The 13764-nt window shown below is 37.3% G+C and overlaps 2 protein-coding genes and 1 pseudogene across 2 annotated transcripts; 2 read left to right on the top strand and 1 right to left on the bottom strand.

Moving 5' to 3' along the window:
- The first annotated feature begins 1154 nt into the window (after positions 1-1154).
- On the top strand, positions 1155-4471 carry LOC147852651 (DNAJ heat shock N-terminal domain-containing protein). Its single transcript, XM_087332971.1, has 3 exons — positions 1155-3254; positions 3409-3467; positions 3613-4471. Exons 1-3 carry the CDS (start codon positions 1194-1196, stop codon positions 3668-3670), a joined length of 2178 nt encoding a protein of 725 aa, XP_087189097.1. The 5' UTR covers positions 1155-1193; the 3' UTR covers positions 3671-4471.
- Positions 4472-6218: 1747 nt separating this feature from the next.
- LOC147852650 (pentatricopeptide repeat-containing protein At4g13650-like) lies at positions 6219-8792 on the top strand (annotated as a pseudogene).
- Positions 8793-9287: 495 nt separating this feature from the next.
- On the bottom strand, positions 9288-11665 carry LOC147852649 (uncharacterized). The gene is made up of 4 exons (XM_087333712.1): positions 11401-11665; positions 11054-11176; positions 10167-10328; positions 9288-10082 (listed from the first exon to the last, which is right to left on the bottom strand). The coding sequence occupies exons 1-4, from the start codon at positions 11496-11498 to the stop codon at positions 9614-9616; spliced, it is 852 nt and encodes a 283-aa protein (XP_087189838.1). The 5' UTR covers positions 11499-11665; the 3' UTR covers positions 9288-9613.
- Between the last annotated feature and the right edge of the window lie 2099 nt (positions 11666-13764).

The following is a 13764-nucleotide window of genomic DNA, read 5'->3' as shown; positions in this document are numbered from 1 at the left end:
CAAATCCATTTATTGGTAACAACTTTAAATTTCCAATATTCAGTACAATTGGGAAGACATGTTTTGTCGAATAGATGAGATGTGTTATCAACAACATTTCAATACTAGAGTCAACTGGGTATTACTCCTAAATTTCTTGGTAAGTTATGGGTTAACCTATGGGCAAGAAAGCAATCACAACAAATAGTTCATGTACATTGGTTACTTGTGCATCGAGCCTTTGCATGTTGGCACATGGTTGCATAAAATGGTTGTATCCTCTAGTTGTGCTCGCTATCATTTACAAGTTGAAACTCAGAAACACTGTCTCTTGGATTTCATTGAGTCTCAACTGGTATGGCAACGCCTCCTCAGAATATTTGCTAACTATTTTCCTCCATTAGTATTCACATGGGTCATGGTGGGTTGGATGTTGCTTGTCCGCTTTAATTTCCATTACGACGTCGAATCTATGGACCATGGTGTTTTCACCTCAAATTTGGAAGTGTTTGTGTACTTCCATTAGCGTATGTACAATTTTTAGGGACAACGAAGGAGGTGCAACCATTATGGGAGATATTGAGTAGTACTGATATATATTACATCTGGAAGGCTCAATACATACATACCTTGACACATGCATACATGCATACATACATACACGGTACACCATACATTTACACATGCATACATACATACACGGTACACCATACATTTACACATGCATGCATACATACATACATACATACATACATAGATACATACATACATACATACATTTACACATGCATGCATGCATACATACATACATACATTTACACATGCATGCATGCATACATACATACATACATACATACATACATACATACATACATACATACATACATTTACACATGCATGCATGCATACATACATACATACATTTACACATGCATGCATGCATGCATACATACATACATACATTTACACATGCATGCATGCATGCATACATACATACATACATACATACATACATACATACATACATGCATACATACATACATACATTTACACATGCATACATGCATAGATATATACAAAGTTACATACATACATACAGTTAGAGAGTGGTCATGGTGCCCACCCATTTATAAGTCTTGGATTTTCTCTCTCTTCTCTCTCTCTCTCTCTCTTTGTCTCTGTCTCTGTCTCTGCCCCGCCCGTCGCTAGGGGCGATGGAAGCTCAGAGATGTCTGTACGAGGTGCTCGGTGTGGAAAGGACGTCGAGCAATGACGAGATTCGCTCTGCCTACCGAAAGCTCGCTTTGAAATGGCACCCTGACAAGATTCAACAGTCTGGAGCTTCACCGGAATCTTGTGAAGAAGCCACGGCTCTCTTCCAAGAGATAGGAAGAGCTTACGAAGTTCTCTCAGACCCTTCAGAACGATCCTGGTATGATTCTCATCGCTCTCAAATCCTTAATAACTCATCTTCTTCGTCAGCTTTTTCTTCGGATTATGAATTCAATCCTTGGCCGTATTTCTCGCCTTCGGTCTTCTCTGGATACGGTGATTCTGGTAAAGGGTTTTATGCTGTGTATGGAAAGCTTTTTGCTGATCTTCATAGGCAAGAGCAAGGTTTTGCAAGGTCACATGGACTTAAGATGCCTGCTGATCCTCCTGAGATGGGAGGAATGTCTACCCCTTATGTTCATGTTCAGAAATTCTATAGCTTTTGGCTTAGCTTCGGAACTGTTAAGGATTTCTCGTGGTGTGATGAATATCGAGTTTCTGATGGTTTTAACCGAAAAATTCGCCGCCTCATGGAAGAAGAGAATAAGAAAATTAGGTCAAAAGCGCGGAAAGAGTTCAATGAGGCTATTCGCCGTCTTGCTGCTTTTGTTAAGAAACGAGATAAAAGAGTGTTGGAAAGACAACTTGAGGTTCAAAAGCTAGAGAAGAAGAAAGAAGAGATGTTGAAGCTTAAGCGAAAAAAAGAAGAAGAAGAGAAGATAATGAAAGCTAGGCTTTATGAAGAAGCTGAGTGGACTAAGATTTCAACTGTAGAACATGCAATGGATGATGATGGGTCTGATATTGATGATAGTATTGGTAGTTATAGCTGGGTATCGAAGAACATCGAAAGTAAGAAAGAAAGGCGAGATGAGGAGTTTTATTGCATTGTTTGTAACAAGAAGTTCAAGTCTGATAAGCAATGGAAGAATCACGAGAGGTCGAAGAAACATCTTGATAGAGTAGCTTCTTTGAAGGAATCGTTTCAAGAAGAAGATGAAGAAATGAAAGCTATATTCTCAACGGAAGAATTGGAAAGTAATGAAGGTATATTAAATGATTATATCAGAGGAGCAAGGCATAGGGACGACAATGGATTAGATGTGGAAGGTGCGGAAGGTGTTGAAGTTTGTGATGTTAAACCCAGGCTTGCGGAAAACACTGAAAAGGTCGAGAAGGATAAAGTAGAAAATGATGGTGTTTGTGATGTACATTCTGTGACCGAGGATGATGACGAGGAAAATGATGAACTAAATAGTCTTTCAAGTATGGTTTACTCTTATATGAGCAGAAAAGAACTAGACGGAGGTGCAAATGGTGATAGCGCGAGTGAATCAGAAGATGAGATTGGCAAGAAGAGAACTAGAGAAGGTGAGAAAAAAATAGAACAAGTTGAAGATCAAGTGGAAGTAAAAGAAGAAGGAGAAGGAAAAAATGAAGAAGAAGAAGAAGGAGAAGGAGAAGAGATGCTTATAGCCATGATGAGATCTCGTCAGAGCATGAAACCAACCAAGGATGATGAAGACCAAGAAGATGAAGATGAACAGGAAATGCTTATGGACATGATGAGATCTCAACACAGTATAAAACAACCAGAGGATGATGAGGAGAAAGAAGATGATGGCAGTGATATTGCGCTCCTAGATAACACGAACAAAAGCAAGAAGAAAAAATCTAAAACCAGTTTACGAAATGAGAGAAAACAGGCAGCTAATTTAAATAGACATTCAGCACTTGCAGAAGAGTTATCACTAGGGAATGTCATTAACAAGGTCGTGCTTCAATTTGAAACACTAGGAATGGAGGATAATAAGTCATCATTTTCTGATCAACCATTGCAAAGCACCACGACAATTCATGAAATCCATCATTCTGAAATTGAGTCAAATATCGATAATCGTCAGCAATTCAAAGCTGTGAAAGAATCAAAAGTTTCTAAAGGAAGCAAGATGGTTTCACAAACTGATTCACTGCGGATATCAACGAAAGCAAAGAAAAGCAAGGTGAGTTTTTAAGGTGTCATATCTATTTATCTATCTATCTATTTATCTATCTATCTATTTATCTATCTATCTATCTATCATTATATGTATGTATTATACATTTATTGTTTAAACTAGGGAACTAAAGATTTCCTTTCTGTTGAAACATTGGTAGGGGAATGCAAAAAATGCTACAAATACTTGTGAGACTTGTGGAGAAGATTTTGAGACAAGGTGGGTCTTTGTTTAGTTGACTAGATTTTGTCCTACTATACTTATACTGGTTGATTTTGATGAAGTCTTAATTACATCCCAAAAGTATCTTTGTGTTGAACAAGTCCAAAGTTAGTAAGTTAATGCCTTTTTGTTTCTTTTCTAGGAACCAACTATTCAAGCACATAAACATTACTCAACATGCCATTCTAAAGGGCAAATGAGCCATCGAAGGATGATTACATTCTTCTTCATACTCTTATGAGATGAGTCTTAAACTTGTCCAACCGAGAACTTGAGGCAGATTTTCATTCATATTTAAGATCGACATTTCTAAAGGGAAAAACCACAAGGCCAAGAACTCACACCCGTCCCTATTGCAAAAGGCAGCTAGAGAGCATATAATGGAGATGTAAACCCTTAGTGAAAGGAAGCGTGATTGCAAAAAGAAGTGAGAGAAGCTTCTAATGGAAATTTAAACCCTTAGCAAAGGGAAGCATGAGAAATTATGGAGTAACTTAAATTCCTTGCAAAGTAGTGTACTCTTTATGGAAAACCCTCTGCCAGCATACTATCTTGTGTCTTAAGAGAATGTTCTTCATATATATGACAAAATATTTTATTATATAGGTATCCTCAATAATCTTAATTGTCACATTTTCTGGTTATTGCATTGTTCACAATTGGTTCCCACTGGAGTAACTATCTTTTGGAATCCTTTTTTAACTTATGGAGCTTATCAAGATTATCAAACTGACTAATCCTTGCTTATTATGTGAGCAATATAATCTTTTTACCTTTCTTAACAAGCTACATAAGTTAAAAAAGGATCTTTTTACCTTCACAATTGGTTCCCACTGGAGTAACTATCTTTTGGAATCCTTTTTTAACTTATGGAGCTTATCAAGATTATCAAACTGACTAATCCTTGCTTATTATGTGAGCAATATAATCTTTTTACCTTTCTTAACAAGCTACAGGTAATTGAAAAATCCTAGAGGCATTGCCTTGTTTTGATGTCCTAAGTTTTGTGGTTCTTTCTTGTGTAAGTTTTGAGTATGATAGTTGTTTATGGATGCATTTTGTGCCATCATTTCAAGTCATGCTATGAAACTGTAGATATTCAAAATTCATTTGAGTAGAAAACCATTGTTACAAGAAACTATATGGGAACAAATACATTAGATTTACTAATGAAACTGTTCCTTCTCTCAAAGCACAAATTGTAAATCCTTCATAATGATAATGGCTCATCACGTTTGTTTCATGATTTATAGCATCTAAGCATGTATATTTCCTTTTCTTGACAACATTTTGCATAATTTGTAATTGTTAATATTACTCCTTCATTGTTATAATAGGGTTCAAATTTCTTCATAAGCAAATTGAACATTAAGAGTAAATTTGAAATTGGAGAATGTAACCATATATATGTTTAAAGGACACCATGGACCAGTTAAATATAATGTCTGGGTAATTTTATTCAAACATGAGCAAGAAAGCTCGGTGGAATCTAAGATCCATAGTTTATTAAAATGTGAAGTTTGGAGCTCTTGGTATTTTAAGGCGATGATAATGGCTTATTATGGATGGGGACATGCATAACATTCATTAATGGGGTTCGTTACTGTATTTGACGTGATTTAACTACATTACATTGTAATTCATGGGAGAAGAGGTGAAATATGAGTCGAGGCATGTTCTTTCTCTGAATTGGTATTAGTGAGTACAATCCACTAATATTGAGACAACAATCTATTCAATATCAATAGGATCAACACTTTGATCAATAGTTGGTTGTGCCATGTTCTATGGTAAGGAGACCTTAAGTTGCACTTATAAAATGATAAATTGGTAAGTCCCTACAATGGAGTGCTTTATCAAGCACATCATAATTGTTCTCTTTCTATACACAATTGCACCCAATGCTCTTTGTATCCATTGGTTTTCCAAGATGATACTACCTTGTCATGACTCATGAGCTTCACATGAGGTTTATATACATGTTCACCCCCTAGACCTTAGGGTAGCATATGTCCCTTCAATGGTTATAACATGGGTAGGGGAATTAGGGAGTTGTTGGTTGGCTTGTAAGCACTCATACCTTCAATCATTGTGACTCCATTGATATGTAGCTTGAGGTCGTTTGTACCATCAATGAAAAGCAAAATTCTTGTGTCTCGAATATTGGTGATGCATCATTCAATAGAGTGGGAGTTCTAGTCCAAACACCCGAGTGACTTGTCAAATGACCATCCATGAAATGGGCCTAACATTAGCCTCATCTACAACTTTAGAAATAAACTTTACGCTCCCTGTTATGAGTGTTTAGGGCTAGCATCAAACAACAATGAATAGCCAATTACCTTGAATTCAAGAACATCAAGGGCAACTTAAGTAATAATGCCAACATGCAATCCTAAGCAATGATGGTCTCTCTCCACTTCTAGAATCTGGTAAGTGATCATTGGAACAATTGGGTCATCATCTTGAGCAGGTAAAGCTCTAGGAGAAGACAATGACAAGGGTTCCTTCGAGAAACCAATATGGCTGAAGTGTGAGAAGATCTCTCCCTCCCTCTCTCTCTCTCCAATTGTCCCATGATTGTAACTAATTGTTTCATGGGCGTTAATATATTTGGTCTTAGAAGACGTTAATATATATCGTTCTTTCTCCCCACTAGATTTCTCTTGGAAAAGACTCAAATTTTCCATACATCTTGTGAAGACAACAACTACAAGTGAAGAACTATGGAATGTATGTCCTTGTCCCCCTTTCTCTGCACAAGCAGAGTTCATCAATATATCACTGACACTTCCATTCCATCGACCAATTCTGGCGCTCGTGGAACCTCTCTCTCCTCCTCTGCCTCTTCTGGTAAGGTCTCAAAACTCTCCTCTCCACCATGTTTTCTGGCAGCGCTTCCGTCTTCAAATCACTTCTTTCTGCGCTCCGAGGAAACCATGGCTCCACGCGCCTCTCAAAAAGGTCCAAAAGATCCTCCTCTTATTCTTCCAGAAGAAGCAAACGCTATTCCAAGATACGAGGAACGGGTGAGCTTCTCAGGTTATTTAGATCTTCTTCGCAGTTGTGGAAATACAGAAGACCTCTCCAGTGGAAGGATTGTCCATGACCATATCTGCAGAAGCCATCTGTGGGAGCATAGGATCCTACGAAGTATGGTAGTAGAAATGTATGGGAAATGTGGCGCAGTTGAAGATGCTAGATGTGTTTTTGAGAGTATACGGGTAAAGACAGTTTATTCATGGAATATCATGATATCAGTTTACACACAAAATGAATGTTTTGAACTGGCCCTTGTCTTGTTTCGAGAAATGTTGCTATCAGAAGGATTCGAACCTGACAAGTTCACACTTAGCTCTGCACTAGCCGCATGTGTAGATATAAATCTGCTTCATGAAGGCTGTCTTATTCATTCAGAGGGCGTGAATTTGGGTCTTGAATCGGATATAGTAATCGGGACGGCTCTTTTGAATATGTATTCTAAATGTGGAAGTCTTGATGAGGCTTTTCGGATGTTCAACCGGATTCAAAAACATGATATAATAGCATGGAATGCTATGATTGCAGCTTGTGTCTATTGCCATGATAATAAACGTGCTTTGGATGTTTTTGAGAAAGTTATGCATCAGGAGGGTGTAAAGCCTAACCATAGCACATATGTATCAATTCTTAGAGCTTGTGCTAGCATAGGAACCAATGCTAACTTCTCTTGGATTCATGTCGATATCATCCTTTCCGGTGTTGAGATGGATGTCGTCATTGGAACTGCACTTGTGAGTATGTATAGTAGGTGTGGAAATCTTGAACTAGCAGAAAGTGTATTTAATAGAATGTCCCAGCGAGATCTTGTGACCTGGAACACTTTGCTTTCTGCATACTTATATTATTTGCATAGCTTTGACACTCTCAAATTCCTTCACCAAATGAAACTGAAAGGAATTGATCCAGATGATTATACATTTAGTGCTGCTATCGATGGGTGCTCTGACCTCCAGAAAGGTAGGAGCATACATGCTAATATCATTGATGCAGGTTTTGAGCAATATAGTATTGTAGGGAATGCTCTAATCACTATGTACAGCAAATGTGGTAGTCTAGATGATGCGGAAATCTCATTTTGTAGAATGTCTAATCATCGTGCTATCATTTCATGGAATGCAATGATCAGTGCATATCAAGAGCATGGGCACAGCAACAAGGCAATTCAACTATATTTTCAAATGGTAGATGATGAGGAGGCGGCACCCAATGATATCACTTTCATCAGTGTCCTTGGTGCATGTGGTAACATAGCCTCTTTAGATGATGGCAAACTGGTTCACAAGAATCTTACAGAAAATGGGTTCGAATCCGATACAATCATCGCAAGAGCTGTTGTGCATATGTATGGAAAATGTGGAGATCTGGACAACAGTTCCAAGGTATTCAGTAAGATCTCAGATAAAAACGTTATATGTTGGAATATCATTATCAATGCATATGCTCAACATGGACTGGGGGAAGAGGCTCTCCAACTTTTCAACCAGATGCAATAACCTTTGTGAGTGTTCTGCATGCTTGCAGCCATGCAGGATTGGTAAAGCAAGCGAAGTTTTACTTTGCTTCCATGACTAGAGATTATGGCATTTCACCATCAGGTGAACATTATGTTAGCATGATCGATCTTTTTGGAAGATTTGGACACTTAGATGAAGCAGAGGCATTATTGAAAGATGTGAGAGTTTCTAATGAGGTGGTGGCATGGAAGGCCTTTCTTGGGGCATGTAGGACACATGGTGCTGATAAGGAGCGAGCACAATATGCTGCTGAGCATATTATGAAGTTGGAGCCAACTTTGTCTGCACCATATGTATTGCTATCAGATACTTCTGAATGAATGAATGATTGATCATGTGAAGAAAAAATAGCTTGAGTTAAAGTTCCCAAATCTTGGTTAAGATATCAGACAAGATCTCAAATCTGCGAAGAATGTGGTAGTCAAAGGTTGTTTGTATTTATGTCTTCCATCAAGGTCGCATTGTACTGCAATTCAGAGCATGTCAACATGTACAAGTTTGAGGAAATGCTAGTATTGTGGTCATGATCCCATGATCATGTACAAATAGAACCTAAAGAAGGGCTGCTTTCAGACTGAGATACACTCTGGAATCCCTGGTAAAGGCTGCTTTCAGACTGATAACCTACATATTGACCAATAACCTACTTTCAGACCTTTCCATATGAAAATGCCTTATCTCCACAGTATGTTTTGGTCAATCCAATCACACATTTACTTCACTATTTACAACATGTGCTGATCAAGAGTCTCATGCTACATTAACTTACATGACTCAAAATGAGCTTTCAGCAAAATATTAACTACTTTAATAAGAGTTGAAACTGAAACATAAGCATTTCTACAACATGAACCTACGTGGCATTCACTTTTGAACCAAAGATATCCACCAAAGTTGTTCATACCCTCTTAGAGGCGTGTTTATGTAACGAGTGAGGGTAGGTGTTGTGGTAGGTGGTATTATTGAGGTTTCATTGTGAGTGTTTGGGGCATATGAGTAACAACAATATAGCAACTTGTGAAGCCTCCAAAGCAATGGACAAACATTAATTATGGAGCTGAATACACTTAGTTTTGGGCCAACTCATAAAAAATATGTCGTCCAGATTTCTTTCTGAGGTGTGCACAATCAGGAACTTTAATCAAAAGTTCCGATCTGAGTGAGCGAATAGCCATTTGACAATTACATCCCCTTCTGAGCATATATATTTTCCACTGGGAAGCTTGCATAACTTATTGTAATGGGTAATTAGCCAACTTGATCACCACAAAATGAACATACAAATTAAAAGATTATATACAAGTCTATCCGAGTGAAGGGCAAGGGCTCAAACCCTATTAAAAATATGGCACATTGCTGCAAGGGTTGTGGAACACAACTCAAGTTTACAACCCATAATCAAGTCTTTGCAAGCCTTCTTCCATATATACAAATATCTAAACTGCTTCTTGAAAAAGTCTGAGCCAGAATCAACGTGAACTTGTTGAATCAAGGCACGATTCTTAGACATGGATAGAATGGTGACAGAAAATTACATCATAACTTCTCACGATCTGCTTCAAAAAGGTAAGGCACCATATCAATGACCTAGAAAATTTTTGATTTTTGAGTAGAAAGTCTTGCTAGTGAGACATCAGATTCTGTGCCCAATAATGCATTTGTAACATCTTCAAGTAGCATGTCATGGTAATCACTTGGGCAGCTTATACTTCTATCGTATGACTTTGATTCATCCTTGTTTAAGAGTATGGCATGTTCACTATGCCTATCTTGCATTGATATAGTTTTTTTTCCTGAAAATCTTTGTTCAGAAGTTTCTAACCTAGTATTAATATTACCTGACAGTCCTTTGTTGTGAAAACTGATACTGTCATTTTTAGCTGAAAATCTCTCTTTGGGATCTTCTGACCTAGTAGCATTCATTGTACTACCAAATCCTTCGATGCCACCTGACACTTTAGGAGCACGCGATCTTTCTTCCTTCCAAAATTTGGGATCATTCAATAACTCTAGTACTCTTTCAGCCTTTTTCCTGACCATAGAACCTTTGTCGAATCTGGACATGAAACACACAGCCACATGAATCATGGTTTACGCAAAGAAAACTAGTTATAATTTACAAAGTGAAAAATTTGGTTACCCTTGATGGTCTATAAATTGGAATTGAGAGAGGTCTTCTAAACGAGACATGACATTAGTAAACTCATTTGCTAGGCTATATGGGCCGCGTACAAGAAGATATTCCAGCACAACAAGTGTTTTATAAAGCTGTCTCCACGACGTTTTTTGATTCCTCTCCAGCCTGAATAATAAATGGAAAGTGCTAAGAAAATTGACACTACTATGCAATGTGATGTAGTAGCTTACATATACTTATAATGCCACCCTAAATCCTAGGGAACTTTACTTTAATTTTGGCTGATTCCTACCTTAATTTGAACAATGAACTTCATATCAAACTCAATATTACTTTTTTTTTGCACTTGAGCAATCTACACAATAGATCAATATACATCACATCCCCACATAGTAATTAACAGTGCGTTTTTAAAAATAATCAGGAGAAGTTTACAAACTCATGTTTCAATTTTGAAAACCAAGATAATGGAGAAAAACAAACAATTCCTGTGCAGGTGCAAGAAGAGATAGTTTCATTGAAATTTTCCGCAAGTGAAGTAAACTTAAATGGATGTCAAAAGCTGCTTGTGCTATGAAAAATAATACTGATATGTTAGCAAAACTAGCTTCAGAAGTATAAAAAAGGATCAAACGCCAAATGATATAAAGAGTTCTATATCTGAATCTTTGCTACCTCACACAATCTAAAAACTTTAAAGATTCAGACACATATCTGAATCGTTAAACACATATTTAACGATTATGTCTAGTATTGGTTCTGATTGCCCTTGGTGCTTCTAATGGCGACGGCGTTCTAGTTTGGAAAACTGGTTCCTGTTTACTTGTGTCAACGATATTTCTTTTTGTATAGTGCCTCAAGACGTTACAAGAATATCTTTGGTTACTTACCTACTGTGTAGTACTTGCACAATTCTCTCATATTCCTCTAGTTCAAAAGCTGCCTCTGCTACCATAGCCATGGTCTTCGTCTCTGGACCCCACGGATCCTCATTTGTTGCTTCCTCAGTCAACCTATGCATTTAATGGAATCATGAACCGCTTCAGTAATGAACACACACATTCAGATTTTTCCTCGCTTTTTGCAAACATACAGACATGAGATACAAACCCTAAACCCTAAATCCTAAACCCGAAGAAAATAAGAGCATGAGAATAAAGGAAGAAGAAAAATGAATGGATGAATGAATGTGTGAATCGATGAAGAAATGAATGAAAGAGAAAACGGGCAAACATACAGCTCAATCTGAGAGACGCCCGTGAGAGCAAGGCGAGCCTCGTTCAATTTCTCTCTGATGAAGAAAGAGGCGTGCTTCTTTAACACCTCCAACGCCATTGACTTTATTGATGATGATGATGATGATGATGGAGTAGGGATCCTGGGAATTTAACCCAAGCCTTAAAATGGAAGATGGAAGATGGGTTATATGAGCGAATCAAAATTCTTCTGTTTCCCCCTCTTCTTCTAATTTGATGCAAACAAAATGATAACGGGGAGGAAGATAATCGAATCCCCAAGTCTTAAAAACAGAGGGTGGGAGATGGGTTCCTAAGAGAGAATCAATCTTCGTTTTCTTCTTCTAGAAGATTTGATGAAAATGAGTAAGGATGATGGTGAGGAGGACAATTGAATCTAAGTCTTGAAATGGAAGATGGGTTGTATTGAGAGAAGAAGAGGGAGGTCTTTCCTGCTTCTTCTTAATTGATGAAGAAGAAGATGATGATGGTGGAATGGAGATCAGGAGAGAAGTGAGGCCCCCCCACAAGTCATAAATGAATGGAAGATGAGTTTTCCTTTTCCTGAGAGAGAATCAAAACATGTCTTCTGCTTCTTCTATTGATCTGTCAAATCCATCACACAATATTATTCCAACCTTCCAAACCGCATGATACATTATATATATATATATATATATATATATCTAATGTAAAATAGGTTCTTTTTTTACTAGTCCCCATTCTCTGACCGTCTTCTTCTTCTTCTTCTTCTTCCATTTTTGTCTTCTTGTTTTTGTTGTTTCTTTCCTTCCACAGAGAGAGAGAGAGAGAGAGAGAGCCTTTCAAAGGGCACTAAATTTGGAATGCTTGTTAGTTAGTTGCTGCCCTTGTGCGACCGAGGACCAAATGCACACCAAATTGTAGTATGTAGTCAAAATGTATTTTCTACCCTAATCTCAAATGTGCCCCTCGTACTCATAGTAGCGTATATTCTCCGGTCAAAAAAAGCTGGGATAGTTTTTATCTTTGAGAAATATAAGCGTGACAAGCATAGCCTTTGTCTTGTCATATCGGGGACTTTTAGACTTCCGAATTCCCTACCCGGTACTCTTTTTCAACTCTAAGGTCTCGCTCGCTGTTAAACTTAATGCCCATATATTTGAGCATGGTGGTGTGTTTTTGGTATTAGTCTTTGCATCGAAATCTAACTTGTTATGTCCCAAGCAATGGTCTTTGCTTCGAAACCCTATATTCTCATCATACAACATTGGTGTTTATTAGCTAGAAATCATCATTTGCTCCTAAACATATGCTTGTAATATGCATTTACCTGTTTTTGAGACCCCCCCCTAAGAAACCCATATCAAATTGGCCACACAATGAAGCTGTTAGTAGACAAATCCTAGAGCCACAACAACAACAACACTTTTAGTTTCTATTAAAGATTCTATTTTAATTAACATTAACAAGTAGAGTTAGTGTAATGGTCTAAAGAAAATAATATAATGAACTCCTTGGTTCATTTCAAGATAATATTGATTAGAACAAGCTAGACAAATTCATCGAACCACAACAACTCATATATTTTCCACAATGTTTATATTTGTCTAGGGCAAGGGAAATCTAGAGTGATATATGAAAACATTGTCTGCACCTAGTACTATTCGTCTTTAAGTATATACAAGCCATAATAATTTCAATTCATGGCACATGCAATCGATCGCAGTGCTAGCAATATGATACTTGGTTGCCTTAGTTTACTATAGTGCATGTACTTTAGATTAATTTGGTACATGGAATTCTATGATAATCTTGTTAGATTTGATCTTATTGAAAATGCGTTCACTAACAAGCAACGATTCAAATTATGGTCAAGAAACCCATGTTTCTAAACTCTATATATGTATTTTATTAATGTTTACTCTTTCAAAAGGTTATGATTTGATCATGAATCCATTGTCAATAATGAGCCTTATTCTTAGGTATGTAAGAGTTAACCAATACTTTTAATTATAACAACATTCCCTTTGCATATTGGTAAAATTTATATTGACTCCATATTGTAACTTCATACCAGTATCATAAACTCTTTCATTGTCATACATAGAGGGTTCTCCAAAAGATATTGAATCACATTAAAAATATTGATGCTATCTACATCTCATATGCAAATAATAATAATAATATTATTATTTCTCTTTTTTTTCAAAAAAGAACTCCTTCCATTAGTTATAAAATTTTACAAATGAGACGATTATGTACAAATCCCTGAGGGGACGCGATAGCTCCATCTTGTGGATGCCCACTGACTCAAGGGAGAGGACGACCATTATTGGATGAAGGCTATTCGTTGTCTTTCAACTCCCTCGAAGCCGCCCTTAAGG

Source organism: Azolla caroliniana, unplaced genomic scaffold (genome assembly GCF_043228905.1).
Source record: "Azolla caroliniana isolate FFs.n. ecotype wild unplaced genomic scaffold, voAzoCaro1.0.p SCAF_17, whole genome shotgun sequence".
NCBI lineage: Eukaryota > Viridiplantae > Streptophyta > Polypodiopsida > Salviniales > Salviniaceae > Azolla > Azolla caroliniana.
This window is presented reverse-complemented; position numbering and strand designations above follow the sequence as displayed.

Coding starts and splice junctions, on each gene's coding strand:
- LOC147852651 (XM_087332971.1), top strand. CDS start 1,194: ATGGAAGCTCAGAGATGTCTGTACGAGGTGCTCGGTGTGGAAAGGACG. Junction 3,255..3,408: donor CGAAAGCAAAGAAAAGCAAG/GTGAGTTTTTAA, acceptor AAACATTGGTAG/GGGAATGCAAAAAATGCTAC. Junction 3,468..3,612: donor GGAGAAGATTTTGAGACAAG/GTGGGTCTTTGT, acceptor TTTCTTTTCTAG/GAACCAACTATTCAAGCACA.
- LOC147852649 (XM_087333712.1), bottom strand. CDS start 11,498: ATGGCGTTGGAGGTGTTAAAGAAGCACGCCTCTTTCTTCATCAGAGAG. Junction 11,177..11,400: donor GGCGTCTCTCAGATTGAGCT/GTATGTTTGCCC, acceptor TTAAATGCATAG/GTTGACTGAGGAAGCAACAA. Junction 10,083..10,166: donor CAATTTATAGACCATCAAGG/GTAACCAAATTT, acceptor TTTCATGTCCAG/ATTCGACAAAGGTTCTATGG.